Source organism: Macaca nemestrina, chromosome 8 (genome assembly GCF_043159975.1).
Source record: "Macaca nemestrina isolate mMacNem1 chromosome 8, mMacNem.hap1, whole genome shotgun sequence".
Lineage (NCBI taxonomy): Eukaryota > Metazoa > Chordata > Mammalia > Primates > Cercopithecidae > Macaca > Macaca nemestrina.
In genome coordinates, this window is record NC_092132.1 from 38,859,635 (window position 1) to 38,880,929 (window position 21,295).

General features: G+C 39.7%; 1 protein-coding gene across 5 annotated transcripts in view; it reads right to left on the minus strand.

Annotated features, from left to right (window-relative positions):
- Positions 1-21,295, minus strand: part of LOC105475999 (oxidation resistance 1) — a 469,579-nt gene that overhangs the window by 153,364 nt on the left and 294,920 nt on the right. The window contains exon 1 of one of the 5 annotated variants that reach the window (XM_011731547.2): positions 20,076-20,298. The exons of the other annotated variants lie outside the window; for them this stretch is intronic. Coding sequence (XP_011729849.1) covers positions 20,076-20,088 — 13 coding nt within the window. The 5' untranslated portion in view covers positions 20,089-20,298. Of the gene's footprint in view, positions 1-20,075; positions 20,299-21,295 lie in introns of those variants that run through there. 5 annotated transcript variants of the gene reach the window in all.

Genomic DNA, 21,295 nt, shown 5'->3' on the forward strand with positions numbered 1-21,295 from the left:
AGTAAAATGAAGAAATGTACTATCATAATTTTTATAAAACGTATAATCATATTATATGTAACACAACATGCATACATATATACACGTATAGATATACATACATATGTAAATGAAGTTCACCTAACTTCTAATTTGGTAAAATAGAATATTTCTAAAACTGAACACCATCTTCTGCCACTCTTCTTAACTCCACAGAACAAAATATTCCTCCTCTAGTCTTTCAATATTTACTAAACAGCACCACCATCCACTCATTTGCTTATGCCAAAGTTGTAAGAATCATTCCTGATGATTTCATTTATTTCACCCTCCAAACTGTTTTTTTCAGCTAGCTAGCCCTGTTTCACTTTAGCCCTGATTCACTTCCAAAACATAATTCAAAGTCTGTCTACTTTCCAAGCCACTCCAAGCCATGCTTACGTTCTGCCTAGACCATGATGGTGACTTTCTCAATGGCCTCTACTCTTGTCCCTCTCCAGTCAGTTTGGTTACAGAAAAAATCATGTCACTCCCTTTGTATGAGTTTGCTATTGCTGTGCAATAATTACTATAAATCTAGTGGCTTAGAAAAAACAATTATTTATTCTCTCACTACCCACAGTTTTGTGGGCTAGGAGTCCGGGCATGGCTTTGCTGGGTTCTCTATTCGAGTTCTCACTAGGCTGAAACCCAGGTGTTGGCTTGGGCTGCAATCTCAGATCTGAGCCTCTTCAAGATCACTGGGCATCATAACACCTTTCCTTTCAGTGTAGGAGTGAGGCCCTCAGCAACGAAGAGCCACCCATCACTTCTTGCCACTTGGGTTTCTCTACATGGCAATTTTCTTCAAACCAACAGGAAAGCACATCTACTGCTCTGAATCTCTCTGACTTTTGTCTCTGACCTCTAGAGCCTCTTTTAAAGGGCTCCCTTGACTAGGTCAGGCCCACACAGGATAATCTTCTTTAATAACTTAATATAACTGATCAAATGCCTTAATTACATTTCTAAAAAATCCTTTCACCTCTGCTACATAATGTAACCTAATCAAAAGAATGATACATCTTCGTATTCATGTTCACATTCCCCCCACACGCAGAAGGAAAAGAGCACACAGGGAACGCACACCAGAGGATAGGAATCTTGGGAACTGTGATGAACTGCCTGTCTGTGACTCCCCGGAATTCATATATGGAAACCCAAACCCAAATCCAATGGGATAATTTTAGGAGACGGAGTCTTTAGAAGGTAAAATCAGGGTTATATTAGGAAATGGGGGTGGAACCCATGATGGAATTAGTGTCCTTATATTACATGAGATGGAAGGGCCTGGGCTCTCTCCATGTGAGGATACAAGGAAAAGATGGCTTCTACAAGCCAGCTGGAGTGCTTCACCAGACCCAGATCTGCTTGCACCTCAGTCTTGGGCTTCCCAGCTTCCAAACTGTGAGAAATAAATGTTTGTTGTTCAAGCCACTCAGTCTGTGGTATTCTGTTTTAGTAGCTGGAACAGATAAAGACAGGAGCCATTTTAGAATTCTGGCTACCATACTTCCCATCCTATACCATACTTGTCTCTGGGTAACGGGCTCTTGCATAACGGATCTTCTTTTCAACATTTTTACACTAATATATATTTCTACACTGAACATATATGAGTGTTCTCCCTTTGCAAACAGTGCTCTAAGATCATGTCATTCTGCTTAAAATCCTTCAGTGGCTTCTCACTATTTTCTTACAATACTCCAAACTCCTAGTAGCCTGGAAGTCTACTAGGCTGCATGATCTGGCTACCTCCTGCCTCCCTCCTCCAGCCTCTATTTCCTTCAGATAATTCATTAGAACTTTCAATTATCATGTTTTTGTTTTCTTGATTGTATTTATTTCCCTGACTAAAATGTAAGTCCCAGGAAAGGAGAGCCCTTTATGTCCTTTTCTGTCCTGTATCCCAGTAACTAGACAGTGCCTAGCATGAAGAAATCACTCAGTAAATATGTGATGGGGTGAATCAATGCTAATGGCCAACAGGCCCTTCTGAGATCAGCCTATATGACATGAGCCATAGAAGTAAACTTGGAATAATACAAGAAAAAGTAAACGTTGTGCAGTCCTGAAACTGACTATATCCTCCATGAAACAAAGAGTTATAATCCTCGACAGGGACAGAGTCTCAAGAAACAATCACAAAACAACAAGAGGTCCATTGGATCCTTGTTGGCCAAAGAAATCTATTGTTAAAGTTCACTAATCTGTTCTGATTTTATCCTAAAGCACAAAAGACACTACCATCACTACCACCACTAATATGACTGGCAAAGGACTTGACAGTTCCCCAAAATTCTTACAACTGGAATTGCTCAAACACAAGTTGAATGGCTACTGGTGGGAATGCTCAAGAAAGAACCTAGGCCTTGGATGAGAGGTTGGAAGAAACTGTAGTCTAGGCTGGTCTAAACTGTAAGGGGAGAAAACTGGAGAGCCGCAGGCCACACTGGGTTTGTGGATGGACTTTGTATGGAAGGCACAACATTTATTTTTAAGTTGATTTGAATATCTTTAAATATGGCATATGTTCTCAAATTCCCATGGTTTCCATCACTGCTATTACTTACAAGTGACAGATATGCTCATTCTTGTAACTGCTTGGCCCCAAATCAGCATATGGATTTGCTACTCTTGGACTCTGTAAGGCAGGGGTCCTCAACCCCGGGGCCACAGATTGGTACTGGTCCTTGGCCTCTTAGGAACCGGCCTGCACAGCAGGAGGTGAGCAGTGGGCAAGTGAGCATTACTGCCTGATCTCTGCCTCCTGTCAGATCAGCAGCAGCATTAGATCCTCATAGAAGCACCAGCCTTATATAAACTGCGCATGTGAGGAATCCAGGTTGCACACTCCTCATAAGAATCTAATGCCTGATCATCTGTGGTGGAACAGTTTCATCCAGAAACCATCTCCCCCACCCCCAAAACCCCCACTCCAGGTCCCTGGAAAAATTGTCTCTCTGGTCCCTGATACCAAAAAGGTTGGGGACTGCTGCCCTAAGGTCTCTTCCGACATCTGAATATAAAGGACAAGGTAATATGTTAAAAGAGTTGTTGGCGTGGAGGAATATAAACTTTACACTAAGGGTGTAAATCACTTTATGTATGACTTGCAAATCCTTCCTCTACCCTTTATCGTTGACATTCTAGCCCATGAAGTCTAACTTGCGTTACTTAAGCTTCTGGCTTACTTTGAAGATTTTATCTGTTATCAAAATATTAACCTAACCTTTTCCAGTAAGACACTTGATAACAATCCAATACACACATGGATCAGAAGAAAATTAAAGAATCTCCTTTTGTTCATGGTTGAAGAATAAATATGACCCAGTTCAGACATTAGAAGGAAAAAATATATATAGTAAGAAGTCTCTCTAATCACGAAATATTGAATTCAGGCTCAGCATCCTTTTTCATTTAGGACCACTGAGTTACAATTACGCTTGGTTTTAAAAGTGCACACTTTTAAACCACTCTGGTTGAGTCACTTTGTGTCCTGCCACCAGTTTTCACCATTTGAGGTGCTGCATTAGCTTCTGTTAAAAGAGATGCTGACATTTTCCTCTTTCAGTAATAAATAGCAACTGGGGAGAAAGAAAACTACTCATTGTGCATGAGAAGGAGGCAATGTTATCCTCATATTTGCCTTTCAGCTGGCCTCGTTAAAGGAAATGAGGCCTACTAAGTGAAGCCATTGAGCTTGTCTACAATGTCCCCTCTTTCTCATGTGTTTATAATTTTCTCCAAAATGAAAGCTAATTTTTAAAGTAATTTCCCAAGTTTTATCACATGAAACCTGAAGCTAATACTTTTTAAAGTTAAGGACACAAGAAATAATTCTTTACAAAGGCAGCCTCTATTTCAGGCAATTATATTTGCTTAAAATATCAGGGGCCTCCTGTTATTTTATTTTATTTTTTTCTGAGGCAAAATATCCCTCACTTGTGAGATTAAGTTTTTGAAGACTTTGTTCAATGGTGAAGTTTATACTAAAATTTCATCCTGAATGTATTCCATCTGGATTATGTAAATATGTATATTAATCACTTCAAAATTAGCAATTGTTTTGCTCACGACTTCTGTTTTCTATGGATATTTGTATACTTTCCGAAAATATTAAAAGGCACTAGTTAGAATTACTATACAGCTTATATAATATGTAGCTTCAAAACAGTTGTCTTTTGAACTTTGGACATTTTGGTTCCTGAAAGCAGGAATCAAATCCCCGTGAGCATACTGGGCTTGCTTCCACGGAGTGAAGCAGGGAGGACGATCGCAGCAGAACTGAGAAACTGCCAGACATTGATTGGCAAGTTATTATCAAAACTGGAGGAGTTTTGGAGAGGCCCACAGAAACAGAGGCGGTAGTTCCCTTTCCTCCTGTAGTGACAGAGCTGTGATAAGGACAGGAAGCACCTGGCAGGAAAAACTGAAGTTAGCAGAAGTGAGCCTGAAGGAGCTACCTTATAAGGCATTAAACTTGCAGAGAAGCCATGTGTTAAGCCACTAATCTCTCATCTTGAAAGGTCAAGAAAAAATTCAAAAAGGGGAGAAAAGGCTGAGTTAGATTATGGATTTCACCCTATCTAAGCTTCAAGCTCCTCCAGAAGTTTAAAAGGTTTGGATGAGGGGTGGGGACCATCATGTAGAACTCTAAAGGAGAAGTGTTGAGAGAAACTATAATGACCAGGAGGTGCCTATGGAACAGGGGGAAGGCCCTGGACTCAGACGATTTTGTATGAGAGGTTCTAGCACTGGAAAATAAATAATGCCAAAGAGGAGACTGGGATAGTCTTTAGAGGGTGGCCAGAGGAGGTGACAAGAAATACTATGTGCGAAAGTCCAAAGGCAAGAAAGGGAGAGCTTAGTAAATAGTAAAAGGAAGTAGCTAGGTATCGTGGGAGTATGGGCAGTAAAGAGGAAATTAGCAAGAGATGCTGTGGAAATGAAGCAGAAGCCAGATCGTGAAGGGCCTTGTGAATAGTGATCAGAGATCTGGGAAAAGGGGAATCCGAGGGGGCAATGCGGGATCACTTAAGGGGGAGTAGCTTAAGCAAAACTGTAAGCTTCATCTTTTCACCTATAATATGGAAATAATTCCACCTGTCTCAATGAGATATAATGAACATCAAATAAAAATGTGTGAGAAGAACTTTGCAAGCTAAAACCCAGAGAGAAAAATATTTTGTAATAGTCTTTTCCCTTATTGTACAAATACCCAAAACAGATATTCTTTAAGCAGTTTATTTTGTAGAACTGTTTGTGTTAAATTTGTCTTCCTTTCTTAGTCCATTCAGGCTGCTATAACAAAAATACCATAAACTGGGAGTAGCTTACAAAGAACAGAAATGTGTTTCTCATGATTCTGGAGGCTGAGAATTCCAAGACCAAGGTGACTGCAGGTTCTGAAAGGAGCCTGCTTTCTCACAGGCAGCCATCATCTCACTCTAACTTCCCAGGAGTGACGGGGTCTCCCCTGAGCCTCTTTTATAAAGACACTAATTCCATTTATGAGGCCTCTTCCCCCATGACCTAATCACCCCCACAAAGGCTCACCTTTGAACACCATCGTCTTGGGGTTTAGGGTTTCAGCATATGAATTTTGGGGAGACACAAACATTCCGACCATAGCACTTTTGCTCTTTGTTTTAAATATGTGTTCTATGAGGTGTACATGCCACGTACTAGTTCTTTCTTTTTTTTTGGCGGAGTCTCGCTCTGTCCCCAGGCTGGAGTGCAGTGGCGAGATCTTGGCTCACTGCAGCCTCCGCCTTCCGGGTTCAAGCCATACTCCTGCCTCAGTCTCCTGAGTAGCTGGGACTACAGGTGCCCAGCTAATTTTGGTATTGTTAGTAGAGACAGGGTTTCACCATGTTGTCCACGATGGTCTTGATCTCCTGACCTCATGATCCTCCCATCTCGGCCTCCCAACGTGCTGGGATTACAGGCGTGAGCCACTGCGCCCAGCCCCATCCACATACTAGTTCTTTACTATTCAACATATACTACTTGGATAAATGGAAAGAACCATTGATTCTATGGAGTAGGAAAGCCAATTAAAAAAACACCAACCTCCCCTCTATAAGTCAATGCTGAAAAGTCACCAAGGCCCGCTCTGACCTCTCTATTTAAAAATACAACATGTGGCTGGGAGCGGTGGCTCACGCCTGTAATCCCAGCACTTTGGGAGGCCGAGGCAGGTCTAACACAGTGAAACCCCGTCTCTTCCAAAAATACAAAAAAAAAAAAAAATAATTAGCCGGGTGTGGTGGCGGGCGCCTGTAGTCCCAGTTACTCGGGAGGCTGAGGCAGGAGAATGGCGTGAACCCGGGCGGCAGAGCTTGTAGTGAGCCAACATTGCACCACTGCACCGCAGCCTGGGCGACAAAGCAAGACTCAGTCTCAAAAAAAAAAAAAAAAACAAAAAAAACAAACCAATGTGCACACCCTCTATTTTTGACCCCTGTTAACCTGCTCCAATTTTACTTCTTCATTGCACTAATTTCCTTCTAATTTGCTGATAAATTTATTATTTATTAATTCTGGAATGTAAGCTCCTTAACGGCAGGGCTCTTCATCTCTTTGTTTTTTTGAGACACAGTGAGACTGTGTCTCCCCAGGCTGGAGTGCAGTGGCGTGATCTTGACTCACTGCAAACTATGCCTCCTGCGTTCAAGTGATGCTCCTGCCTCAGCCTCCGGAGTAGCAGGGATTACAGACACACACCACCATGCCCAGTTAATTTTATATTTTTAGTAGAGATGGAGTTTCCCCATGTTGGCCAGGCTGGTCAGTCTCAAACTCCTGATCTCAAGTGATCTGCCCACCTTGGCCTCCCAAAGTGCGGTGATTGTAGGTGTGAGCCACTGCACCCAGCCCTTTCATCTGTTTTGATAACTAATTGATCTTGTGTGCCTAGACTGATCTTTGGTATTAGTAGGTGCTCAATAAATATTTATTGAACAAACTGAATGAATAGAAGAAAGGAAGGGTCAGTAGAAAGTTTTGCTAAAAATTATATTTAAAAAATAAATGATAACTTGAAATTACAAAATGAGGAGAAGGAAGAAACATTTAGAATTCGTTTTTCAAAAATCTAAAGCCTTATTCAACACTTTCTTTTTCAAGGGTCTCCCCCGACCTGGGTCAGAAACACCTGTAGCTAGATATGCTACAGATTCCATTTCCAAAAATACTCAAACGTGTACTGATTCTAATTTCAGCAGGTTTTGAGAATTTGAATACTGCTCTAGGAGTTTTACTTGGCACAAATGTTTATGGGATATGCTGCATCTCTATGAGGCACATGGGATTATTTATAAGGAAGAAAGAAAGGCTATTTCCAGCATTATTGCATGCTGGTAAAAGTGACCAGAAAACAAGATAAATGCTGCTCTTCTTACTATTTTTCCCCATTAGGTATAGTTCTAGCACTCTTTTTTTTTTTTTTTTTTTTTTTTAAGATGGAATTTCACTCTTGTCGTCCAGGCTAGAGTGCAGTGGCGCACTCTCAGCTCATTGCAACTTCCGCCTCCCAGGTTCGAGCGATTCTCCTGCCTCAGCCTCCTGAACAGCTGGGATTACAAGCGCCCACTACCACACCCGGCTATTTTTTGTGTTTTTAGTAGAGACGGGGTTTCGCCATGTTGGCCAGGCTTGTCTTGAATTCCTGACCTCGTGATCTGCCCGCCTCGGCCTCCCAAAGTGCCGGGATTACAGGCGTGAGCCACCGCACCCGGCCAGTTCTAGCACTCTTAAGCAGAAATGATACTTTTTTAAACAGAGAAGGTAATGATGAGACTGTTTGTTAACAAAGCAAAACGATAGTTCTGTGCATGCTTCTTTCTCAGAGTCCAGAGAACAGAAGTTGGTTATAATTTTAAGGCAAGAGTTGCAAACTGGCAGTCCACACAAAGAAGATTGTGGTTTTGCCTATATGTTTCAAAAGTTTTTTGAATTGATTGACAATATTTAAAGAATAGAAAGTATTTCATAAAAATGCAGAACATCAACTTCCACTGAAAAATCTAACAGCAATGGGCAGGCATCTGCAGAGCAACAGCTTGACAGAGCTAAACAAGAGCTGCCTCTTTCATCAGTCTGATACTTTCCAGTTCCAGCAACTCCCCTGCCACTTCCCCTCCCATGTAGTACTTGCCCCTACAGACAAGGGGCATTGTGTAAACACTGAGCACCTTCTAATGGAGGAGAGCCTGGCTCTGGTTCATTTGTGCCCACTCTGCTGTGTTTCATAGGTCAGTTCTGTGTCTTAGCAGCAATATGAATCAGTTCATTCTTATCAGTATCCTTGGGCTCCGGATTCCATGCCTCATAGTCTTGCTGGTCGCCTCCTCTTATTTTTTTAGGTGCTAAGACTTTATTTTCAACTAAACTTGCTCTGAGAAGAGATTATGTACTCATTCACACTGAAGGCAGAAAGGCAGATGAGAACACGAGGAGGTCTGAAAACAGGAGGTACAACTCTTAACTAAGTAATAAAGTTCTGAAAATAGCAGAGAACTAAGCAGCAGTTAGGGGTGGGTTCCCAAGGCTTCCATGGGGTCTGACATGATTCTTCCAGTCTTGCATGTAACAAAGGGGACTATCCCCAGCTTTGCTGGTTTTAGGACCATTTATATAAGCTTCCAGTGGAAACAAATGATGAATTAATAATTTAATTTCAAATTAATTTCAAAGATGACAAGGAGGTCCTCTTACACAGAAACATTGGTGCTGACATACCCTTATTAGCTGACATACCCTTATTAGCTGACATACCCTTATTAGAGTTTCACTTTATTCGGGACAAAGAGGAAATCAGCTCTCAAAATAGAACCATATGTCCTTTACACTGCTAGCTAGAGAAAAAAAAAATTAAAGCCTCAGCAATCTAATACACCCTTTATATTTTACTTCCCCTGGATATTGTCATCTTTGCTGAAAATATGTCATCAGCAATCTTAACAAAAGTCCTCAAGGTTTCCAACCTGTGGTATCATAGACTACAGTGCACTGCAATGTCCTAACACTTCAACATAATGTCTTGTTCCAGCTTGATGTACCTTAAATCCGTCATCTATGTTTTGTTTCCCTCTTTTTACACAAACCACAGCCTATCAAGCAATTGAGATATGCTGGCTGAGCAGGGGGGCTTGGTAGGATGATCAATCCCATTCCTTTCTGCATATAGCCTTGGTAAATGAGTAAAGCACACCATAAACCTTGAGTTTTTCATCTTACTTACTTACAACTGGACTTAGTTAAATCAGAATCAATTATTAATAAAAAGGTTTGATAAAATATCCACTATGTATATACTTCTATTGCTAGATGTGATGTGCTGTTTCAGATGCAAAGATGAAAGAAATCAATTCTGGATCCACTATTTTACATGATATCTCTATACAAATTAGACAAAAAAGGACTCTCCCCTTCACTGGTGCAGCCTGTGTCAGGGAGCTCAGTTTGGTGAGCAGAGTTCTGGCAGGTCGGGTGCCCTTGTGAAGGAATCAACGTGCATACTCATATAGGATGGCCTGCAAGTCCTAGCCCTTGATCTCAAGATTGGGATCTAACAGTCCGTGAGGCAGGCAGTCAAATAACAGATATCCTAGGACAGAGGTTAACACAGAAAAGCTATACTTGAAATATATACTTGAGTTCAAAGGATGGAAGTTATATAATTGAAGAATCCAGGAAAGCTTCACAAAAGAAATCTTAAAAGGCAGGCTGCAATCTTAAAAGGCAGACTCAAGGAAGGGATTCTAAACAGAGGAAAACACCAGAAAAAGAACAGGGGACTGTAGGGGTCACATTTAGAAAACATGGGGCTCAGTATTGCTAGCGTTTACACAATGTTTATATAAATGGTAGAAACAGGAAACTCTTACCCTACCATCTGTTTTCCTTTCAACATCCAGAGCGAGCTCCCTATATCATAAATCAGGTTGCTGCTCTGACTGAAATCCTTCAATGGCTTCCTCTTGCAATTTAGGATAAAATCCAAGCTCCCTACCATGACCCGGCCTCTGCTAGTCTTCCTGCATCCTCCTTTAGTACAATCATATGGGATGGTTTTTGTTTGTTGGTTTGTTTTTCCCTATACCTTGCCATACCAAACTCACTTCCACTTCCAGGCCTTTGCGCTTGCTCTTCCCTTAGATCTTCAAAAGCTTGGCTTCTTCTCTTCATTCCACTGTTGCCTTCTCAGAGCAGACTGCCCTAGACACTTCTGGAGTCAGAAGTGGCTTGGTTTCTAATCTTGGTTCCACCACTTAGGATCATTCTAGCCCTGCCTCAATATCTTCATCTGTAAAGTGAAGTAGCTACTTGTGGGTTGCAGTGAGGCTCAAATGAAAGAAATCATGGAAAGCACTGGGAACAGTGTCTTGAATTTCATGTTTTCCTAGTACTCCAGAAATCTTTATCATCATTACTATTTAATACATCTATCATCCTCTTAAATTATTTATTGATATTTTTCTTATTTATTGGCTGTTTACTCACACAAGAATATGAGTTATGTAAGTGCAGAGATCTTGATTTTCACTTCTCCATCTTGAGTCCTTCTACATAGGCACACAATACTATGTTGACTTTTAATTTAATAGGGAAAAGGCAATAGGGTAAAGCAGGAAAAAGTGTGTTTTCCATAATCTAATCTAAATCTTCTACCATCCATGTCATCCAGATCACTTTCAGGGCCTCAGTTTTCTCCTCAGTATGATGTTATATAGGTGACAGAGTGTGTTAATTTTGAGCACATGTGAAGAAGGAAAACGATGTATCAGGCAGCAGGGGGCAGCAGTGTGTCGGAAATGCCTCTGCCGCTCTCACGCCAGGTGTCCCCTCATTTCCCACTTTATGAATAACCTCGTGTTTACATTTCCCATCAAGTTATTACGTCCTGTGAGATAAATAACTGATGTTTTCAGAGAAATGAATTGGAAAATATCTTTTCTTTCTGTAAAAATGGAGTTTTCAATTCAAGGATCAAGAAAAACTCATTTTTGGTTTCTTATTTCATCCAAATTGGAAATAGTCATGGGACCCTCCCCCTCCCCCAATAATTGGATAGTGGTGGTGGTAGCAATATTTATCATTCCCAGCTGTGTACTCCCATTTTTCTAAGAGTAAGAGTTATGTTTTAATAATTTTTTCTTTCCTCCTTTTCCGTTTTTCCCTACGTCCTACTTAGTTCTTTAGAAATGCCCAAGAAGGCCGGGCGCGGTGGCTCAAGCCTGTAATCCCAGCACTTTGGGAGGCCGAGACGGGCGGATCACGAGGTCAGGAGATCAAGACCATCCTGGCTAACACGGTGAAACCCTGTCTCTACTAAAAAATACAAAAAAACTAGCCGGGTGGGGTGGCGGGCGCCTGTGGTCCCAGCTACTCAGGAGGCTGAGGCAGGAGAATGGCGTGGACCCGGGAGGCGGAGCTTGCAGTGAGCTGAGATCCGGCCACAGCACTCCAGCCTGGGTGACAGAGCGAGACTCCGTCTCAAAAAAAAAAAAAAAAAAAAAAAAAAAGAAATGCCCAAGAAGCTGCTCGTGATGGCTGGAATATCGATGACTGCTACACCTCAGCCCGGGGCTGCACTGCCACCCTGGGCAACTTCGCCAAGGTTGATGCCATCTCTAAGACCTACAGCTACCTGACCCCTGACCTCCAGAAGGAGACTGTATTTACCAAGTCTCCCTATCAGGAATTCACTGACCACCTTGTCAAGACCCACACCAGAGTCTCCGTGCAGCGGACCCAGGCTCCAGCTGTGGCTACAACATAGGGTTTTTATACAAGAAAAATAAAGTGAATTAAGCCTGAAAAGAAAAGAAAAGAAAAGAAAAGAAAAGAAAAGAAAAGAAAAGAAAAGAAAAGAAAAGAAAAGAAAAGAAATGCAATGATACCCTTTACCTTCCCTTCACCAGATGCTCCCCACACAGCAGGCTTATCTAACTATGCATTTACCTCAAAAGCTCCAGGGCCAGAACTCTCTCTCTCCAAACTGCCTAGAGACAACAGCTAACTGACAACCTAATGTGTGCCCTGTGATGGAACTCTCTCCCACCTGGAGGGTGTCTGGAGACAATGGCCATTTTACAACCCATCTCTGCCTGTGATGGTGCCAGCTCACCACCCAGTAGATACAGTACCAAAATGATCAGCACCTGCTTGCTCTTTCCCCTGCATGCTGTTCACATCAAGTCCCCCTTTAAAGCTTCTGCTTTCTGCCCCAAAAGTGAAGCAGTCCACCAAAGGCAGGAGCCTATACCTCTTTCCCTAAGATAAGCTTTGGAATAAAGCCACTTTCTTTATACCAGACATCACTCTCGTTAGTTGGACTTTGCAAGCAGTGTGCGATGGAATCTGCATTTCGGTTACAAAGTTGTGAGTTAGATATTAAAACACCAAACAGTGAAAGATTAAGTAATCTGCCTAGTATTGTGCAGCTGAAATATACAAGCCCTGATAGAAAGTGTTTAACTATTATACCATTTTAAAAGAAAATGGTTGGTTTAAAATTAAATGAGAGGCCAGGCACGGTGGCTCATACCTGTAATCCCAGCACTCTGGGAGGCCGAAGAGGGTGGATCACGTTAGGAGTTTGAGACCGGCCTGGCCAAGATGGTGAAACCTCAACTCTACTAAAAATATAAAAATTAGCCAGGCACTGTGGACGCCTGTTCCCAGCTACTCGGGAGGCTGAGGCAGGAGAACTGCTTGAACCTGGGAGGCGGATGTTGCAGTGAGCCGAGATCGCGCCACTGCACTCTAGCCTGGGTGACAGAGCAAGACTCTGTCTCAAAAAGAAAAGTAAATGAGAAATTATATGAATTTCTTTCACACAAATGAAGACCAAGAACCAAGGAACATTTTCCTCCTTGCTTGACACATTAGATCATTAAAGAAAAGCTTCAGTGCTCAGTTAACCCAATATCTGGCAGTCCTATCAAAGATAACTCAGAATAGGTTGGGACTCCTTTGAGATATATTGCATTTCCACACCATCATTGCAGTTTCTTCTCCTTTGAAAAAAAAAAAAAAATTTGTTGGCCGGGCGCGGTGGCTCACGCCTATAATTCCAGCACTTTGGGAGGCCAAGGTGGGTGGATCACGAGGTCAGGAGATTGAGACCATCCTGGCTAACATGGTGAAACCCTGTCTCTATTAAAAATACAAAAATATATATATATATATTAGCCGGGCGTGGCGGGCACCTGTAGTCCCAGTTACTTGGGAGGCTGAGGCAGGAGAATGGCGTGAACCCCAGAGGTGGAGCTTGCAGTGAGCTGAGATTATGCCACTGCACTCCAGCCTGGGTGACAGAGCGAGACTCCGTCTCAAAAAAAAAAAAAAAAAAAAAAATTGTTTATATTTAGAAGATGGTTCCACTGGTCTTATCTTCACGGATCTATTATTCTAAATAATTCTTTAAATATCTATCCTTTCCTTCTCTGTACTAGGCATCCTAGTACCATTTTCTTTTCCTCTTCCCCAGCTCAAAATAATCGTTATACTCAGCAATTCAAATATTAACGTTCCAGTCTATACCCATAAGGAAAAGAAAACATGCAAGAAGAGAGAGAGTTTCATGAAGAGGAGGGAAGGAAAAACCACGCTACGTAGTTTATCCAGGCCCAGCAACGGCCACAGGTGTGCACACACCTCAACCAGAACCCCTATGATGATTACAAATCTATCTAGTGGGACTTCTCTGAGAAGTGCTGCAGCCTATCATTTGAGAACATTCTTTATTTAAAGTCCATCTTCAAATAACAACCATAACTAAGGTGTCTTTGTATTTTCAAATATAACTCTGTCATCATGATTAGCAAGCTTTGCTGAGATATTTACGAGTGTGAGCTTCAAGTGACCCTTTAGTGCTGCCTGGTCTTTGTAGTATATTTTTATAGTTTATTCACTCTCCTACTCTCCTAGAGGATAATTTCACGCCATTTGTTTTTTCCCCTCAAATCCAAGAAACTCTTCCAACATCCTTATTCTCCACTGATAATCTTGGTCCCTACTTTACTGAAAAAAAATTAGAGAACCTCCACAGACTCAATACCACATCAACCCACCTACCTGTATCTGTGCCCACTGACTCAACCTTCTCAGATGCTTCTGCTTTAAGCTAATGTGTCCCCATCCTCTCTCACCTATTCAGAGACAATCTTGAAACTCTTTACTCTCTTCTGTATCGTCAAATTTTCCACCTCTACTGGATTAATCCACATAAAAACACTCTGTTACTTTCTCATCTTAGTAAAACCCTCTCCTGACCCAATTTACACCATGGATGAACACTCCTTTCTACTGCTTCCCTTTACAGCAAAAATCCTAGAAATTTTCCATAGTTACCACTTCTAAATCCTCTCTTTCCATGCTCTTTTAAAAATCCACTCTAAGTGGGCATGGAGACCCACCACTGCACTGAACTGCTCTTGCTGGTCACCAATGACCTCCTCCTTGACAAACAGTCATCTCAGTTCTCATTCAACACATTTATCTCTATCTTCTTCTCCACATGCTTTCCTCACTGGCTCCCAGGACATCACAATCTCCTGATTTTCCTCCCCCACTGCTGCTCCTTCTCAGTCTTTTTTCCAGGTCTACTTCTTCCTCCCCAGCACTGGAAATCCTAGGCCTTAGCACAGATCATCTATCTATGCTTTCTCCTTTGCTGAGTTCATCCATGGTTTTTGCTATCACCCATGTGTTGAAGACTCCTAAATCAATATTTCTAATACAGATTTTCCCCCAAACTCCACATTCAAATAGCCAGCTAGTTTATTCTCTCTCTCAATTTAGAGACCTAGCCAACACCTGAAACTTAACTATATTCAGAAGTAAACTCCTGAATTCTCTGCAAACCTGTGCCACCTTCACTGTTCCCACTGTATGTGAGGTCAAATCCATCATTTTCTCAGGTCAAAACTTGGGGGAGGAATACGTGACTGCTTTGTTTTTCTTCTCTTTTTTTTTTTTTCTTTCTTTCTACTCCTTAACACCCACCCCATCGTATTCATTAGGAAAATCTGTCAGCTCTACCTTTAAAGTATATACAGAATGTGACCACTTCTCACGACCTCTATCACTACTATCTTGGTCTCAACTACCCTATTTCTCACCTGAATCATGGCTATAACTTCCTAACTGGTCTGCTTCCAATCTTGATATTCCAACAGTTTGTTCTCCACGTTCTAGCTGGAACAGGTCTCTCAAAATGTAAGTCAGATTTGTCAAACCATTGCTCAAAATCACTGATCACTTCTCATTTCACTGGGAGTAAAAACTCTAGCCCAGAATTAAAGTAAAAACTCTAATTCTGAGTCAAAGTTTCTAAGATGTCATATGATTTGGCCCCCATTATCTCTCCAAAGGCATCTCCCATATATTCTTCTGTTGTTCATTCTATCCTGTTGTGTACCTGGATATTTCTGAAATATTCAAAACAAGTTCCCGTCTCAAGGCCTTACTTTCCTGCTTCTTGGAATGCTATTTCTCCATGTATCTGCATTACTAACTCCCTTACCTCCTTCAATTTTTTACTTATCTTTGTCATCTTCTCAGTGAGGCTTACTCTTACCACCATTAAAGATTGTGACACATCCCCTCTTTGGCACTTCTGACTTCCTTTACCTGGCTTGGCATTTTCTTTATAGCACCTATTACCTAATTTACTCCACAATTTACTCATTCCCTACATTCATGTTTATTTATATAGTTTTTACCTTCTGCTGATATGTAACATAAGCTCCACGAGGAACTGAATTAAATTACTATAGCATGTAGAATGGTGGATAATGAAATAATGTAAAATTTTAAAAGAGTACTGAATTCAATCAAGTAGAAAAGATAAAATCCAATCTGGGTAATGGATATACAACCTAGCAAGTCAGTTTAGACTAAAGTTGCCTGAGATAACAGGAAAATAGTGAATAAAATAACATTGGATGCAGTAGGGTGTAAGAAAAGGAGTGGGCTTTAGAAGTCCCACTAAAAGAATGGACTTGGATTGCTATCTTGTGTTTAGATAGAATTTTCCTAGATATATCTCTGAGAAGCCCTATTGTAGAATTGCCATCCACAACACAAACCTATGGTCATAGTTGCTGTTGTAGCCTGGAGATGATGATAAAAGTCTCCTTAGTCAAATAAGCAACTTTTCACCCCAGGAAAGTATACCATAAGAGTGCAGAGATGATGAAGACATAACCATTATTCAAGTTGGGTTTATAGAGGAACAGTGGGTTTTCTAATTGACATGATATTTAAATTATGTTTTGTCTCTTTATAAGTTTAGTTTTAATTTTTATCAAAGTTCCACATAAACTAAAGAAGCAAATAGCTAGTTCTACTTGACTTGTAAAACAAAGCAATCCCCCCCAATCCCATCCTTTTTCCTACTCCCCAGAGCCAACCACTCTGAATTCTTTTCTCTGACCTCCATCAGCCTAGACTGTTTTCATGTGGCATAGCTGTCTTAGAATTACCCTGTGTGGGATTCCCTTCACTTCTTCCTTACGGATATCTCCTATTTATTGGATTCCATTTTTTTTTCTTTCTCATATTGCTGCAGCACTTGAGAAACTGTAATGGGAGGGAAATTTTTAAAATGTGCCTATATGAAAATGGCTTTATTCTACTCATAGTTGATTTATAATGATAGTAAAACTATTGAGAGGAAATAATTTACCATTCAAATTTTATAGGCATACTCTATTACTTTGCAGCTTCTAGTATTGCTTTACAGAAGTCCCATGTCATTCTGATTCTTGATCCATTGAATGAATATGTCTCCCTGATGATTTAAGAATCTTTTCTTTGAAACAAGTTTTCTGAAATTTCATGATAATATGCCTAAGTGGGAGACTTTTTTTCATTGTTCTTGCTACTGGGCTCTTTCAATTTGGAAACTCGTGTCCTGCAGTTCTGGGAAATTTTCTCATATTATTTCTTTGACTTTTCACCCCCCTCCTCCCAACCCCCCTCTCTTTTTTTAAGTCTGGTATCTGTTTCTGGAGATCCTGTTTGGATGATGGAGTTCCATGACTGGCCCTCAGGTTTCTCTACTTTTTCTGTTATTTTCATCCTTTTTCTACTTTCAGGAAGATTTCTTTCAAAGCTTTTACTGGGTTTTTCATTTATGCAATTATACTTTTAACCTCCTAGAGATTTTTGTTTCCTGAATATCCCTTTTTGTATCACGCTATTTTGGTTTTCTGGATACAATATATTTTATTCTTTTGAGAATGCTAAGAATCTCTTTAGACGGTTTTCTTTCTTCCCAAATATTTTCTGTTCCTTCCAATTTTTCTTTTCTGTGTCCTTGGTTTAGTCAGTGTTCTCATATTAGGAGTTGAACCTCAATACATTTCCCATTTAAGAATGAGACACTAAAAAAGCAGATTGGAAGTGAGGAAGTGACTGCAGTCTTGACTGTAGCATGCTCTGATTGAGCTGTTCCTAAGAGAATTCTTAATGTCAGTAACATTAAATCTTCTCTCCTAGGTCAATCTGCTTTTTGAAAAGATACTTTAGTTTTATGTTTATTCCTACTTTTTAAAATACTCAACATCATCAACTACTTTCAGGAGTTCCACACTGTAAATTGGGTGCTTCTCAGTTATTCCCACTGTTAGCGTTAGCTTTCTTGGGTCTGCTAAATTATCTGCCTTCAACCTACGAAATTTTATTGCTGTTATCTCCTCTTCTGGTTTGGTCCTTTTGGCATCTGTCTCCTTAGAAAAGCCCTTTACTGTCATTTTAGTTGAGGATGAAAATGGAACAGACCTTAATGGTTGCATTTAATCCACCATCTTTTACTGGAACTCTTGCTTCCAGTCCTGATTTTAAGATGTTTGAAATGCTTAGAAGACTCTAATTTACTACATTTATAGGTTTGATTTATTAGTTTTTCAGAGGTTAAGTGTTTAGCAAGCACTGGCTTATTACATTTTAAGTTTGCCCCATCAGGCATTTAAAGTGTTTGTTAAAAGTCATATAAATTTGAAACCTAGTTTGAAGTATTTAAAGAAGTTTAATAGGCTTGTAAATGAGAGTAAATTTTGGGGGAACTTAATCCATTAAAGTCACGAGTCAGTGGAATCAAGTGACTATATTTTATATAAAAATACTTAGACTTATGAATTGTCCTTAAAGCTTAAGGAAAAACTATACTTTCTAATTAATACTCTGTTTATGAAAGTTATATATTTAGATACAAATAACTTTAGTCTTAAAAAAAATCCCTCCTAACAACTACAAACTTAATAGGAATAAGTTTAAGATAGCACAACTACATTATGTCATAGAAGTGGAGAAGCTATGGAAATAGAACTTTGTTTCAGTTTTGGGTGAGAACCCCAAGGCTGAACACCGTGGGGAGGGTGCCAAATGTATTCATATCCTAAAAGTGGTGCCAAGAGACTGTGACACTGGTTTGTTCTATCACGTCCCTGAAACGTATAAGACAATTGATAAGGAAGATGCTTCTCCAAAGTCTCATTATTTTATAAATTAGTAAGTTCTTTGCAAAATAAGTCTGCTTTTCAAGTGATAAGCTTCAGTGGTTATTTTCTAAAAACAGGAAAAACAACACTTCTGTTGCTTAATAAGATTTTTTCACTACTTTATAAAATGTGGTGGGTGTTTTTCCTCTAACTTCATTATTATTAAGCTTTGCTCAGAAATTCAATAAGGAATTTGTCTCTTTAACATTAACAAAGACTAAATTAAAATGTTGTAAAAGACTGCCTATTTTTATCTAATGCTCTCCATTGTGGAATACTACTACCAAAAAGAAATAATTGGAAGCTCTACAATGGCAGGCACATTTCTGTTTTAGTCATCATGCTAGCTAACCAGCATAAGGAATATGGGAAGAAAAACTTTGTTGTCCCCAGGTTTGCTATTTTCAGCTGCCAGAAAGAACAAGTGCTTTGTTTTTAGTTTATTCTTAACTCTTACTCCTATAATTCCAAATAATCTTGTTTTACCTAATAGGTCTTTGTAATTTTTCTCTCCAAGTGAGCTGCTCTGGATTTTGATCAGTATTTACCATCACATATATATATGAGACATATATATGAATACATATATGAATATATATGTCATATATATATGTCAATAGAAAAAATCTGTCTTGTTGGTTTTTTAAATCCATTATTGTTATAAATTATCTGATAGCTTTAGAAAATTTACTAGTCACTGGCTAGAAAATGATAATTTTCTTTTTGTTTTTGTTTTTTTAGTTTTTTTCCAAGACAGAGTCTTGCTTTGTTGCCAGGCTGTGGTGCAGTGGCATGATCTCGGCTCACTGCAACCTCCACCTCCCAGGTTCAAGCGATTCTCCTGCCTCAGTGTCCCTAGTAGCTGGGATTACAAGCACCCGCCACCCCACTTAGCTAATATTTGTATTTTTAATAGAGGCAGGGTTTCTCCATGTTGGCCAGGCTGGTCTTGAACTTGTGACCTCAGGTGATCTGCCTGCGTTGGCCTTCCAAAGTGCTGGGATTGTAGGTGTGAGCCATCATGCCTGGCCCTAAAAATGATAATCTTCTTTTCTCCATACAAGCAATTTTTTGAGAATCTCAATATGGTTGTCTCACAGTAAGTGTGACATTAAATGTACTAGAAGTTCATTTTATTCATCTGCTTTCGTGTTTAAAATGAAAAAAGACATTTACTTCTAGAAGCTTCTATGAATGAAGCAGGAATTGGAAACCAGAAAAATCAAGTGACATTAATAGAAATAAGACAAATGTTTTAAAGGTTTTCTTTTTAAAAAAAAAAATCACAGAATCAAAATATTACTGACAACACACATATTAATATTCTTTTCTTAAAGTCAAAAGTTGGTGATTTCTAATACTCCATAAAAGGGTCACTAAACAAATATACAAATGTACTGTTATTTACATAATACTCTTATTTGGTTAATTTATATGTTCCAGTAGCAAAACTCTGCTTGCCTCAACAAGTGGTTGACATTTTTTAGGCAAATGAGAAATTAAAAAAAAAAATAGAAAGGCATGATTTCAGAAACTTACTTCTCAGCTTCATGGATATTGGGCGTACTTCCTTGGAATTCAGCTTTCTGCAGCAGTGGTTTGTCAAGTTCTCTTTCAAATATTCTTGCTATTTCACCGGGTTATTTCCATCCAAAACTCTAAATCTTTAAGTATAGACTGTCTTTGAATAGCACCATATTTTTTCTCCATCTTTAGCAGACTATTGAAGTGAGAAGTCTACACCTTCCCACTTGTCTTCCTCTGACTAATTTTAAGAAGCTTTCAATGCTGGGTAAGACAGTGGTAGTCACAGGAATGAAGAAACAAGTATGTGTTTTAAGTTCAAAAGAGCAAGTTATTCATTTACTTAAGGAATGTTCAGGAAAATATTTAGCTTCTGAAAGTGAACACACTTAGAAGCCTGGATAATATTTAAATATGTTGGCCCTGCATTTTTGCTCACAAAATATTAGCTTAAGTCATATATTTTTTGAAACAAAAATTATAGTGCATCATTAAAGAAAAGAAAAAGATACAGTGTTTCACAGATAACAGCAAGTGTTGGTGAGAATGTGGAGAAATTGGAACTGCCGTGTACTATTGGTGGGATGTAAAATAATGCTACCACAATAGGAAACAGTATGCAGTTTCCTCAAAAAATTAAAAAAATATATACCATAGGATCCAATAATCTCAGTTCTTGATATGAATTCCAAAGAATTGAAAGCAAGGTTTCTATAAGATATCTGCATATCCATGTTCACAGCAGTGCTATTCACTATTGCCAAGAAGTGGCATCAAACTACTTGTCCACCAATTAATGAATAGATATACAAATGTGGTATATATGTACAATTAAATATTATTCAGTTATAGAAAGAAAACCCTGTCATGTGCTACAGCATGGATGAACCTTGAGGATATTATGTAAAGTGAAATAAGCCAGTCACAAGAAGATAACTACTGTAAGATTCCATTTTTCTTAGGTATATAAAGTAGTCAAATTCATAGAAACAAAAGAGTTGTAGGGAGGGGAAAAGGAGAGTTGTGATTTATTTATTTATTTATTTTTTATTTTTTTTGAGACGGAGTCTCGCTGTGTCACCCAGGCTGGAGTGCAGTGGCGCGATCTCGGCTCACTGCAAGCTCCGCCTCCCGGGTTTACGCCATTCTCCTGCCTCAGCCTCCGTGTAGCTGGGACTACAGGCGCCCGCCACCACGCCCGGCTAGTTTTTTGTATTTTTAGTAGAGACGGGGTT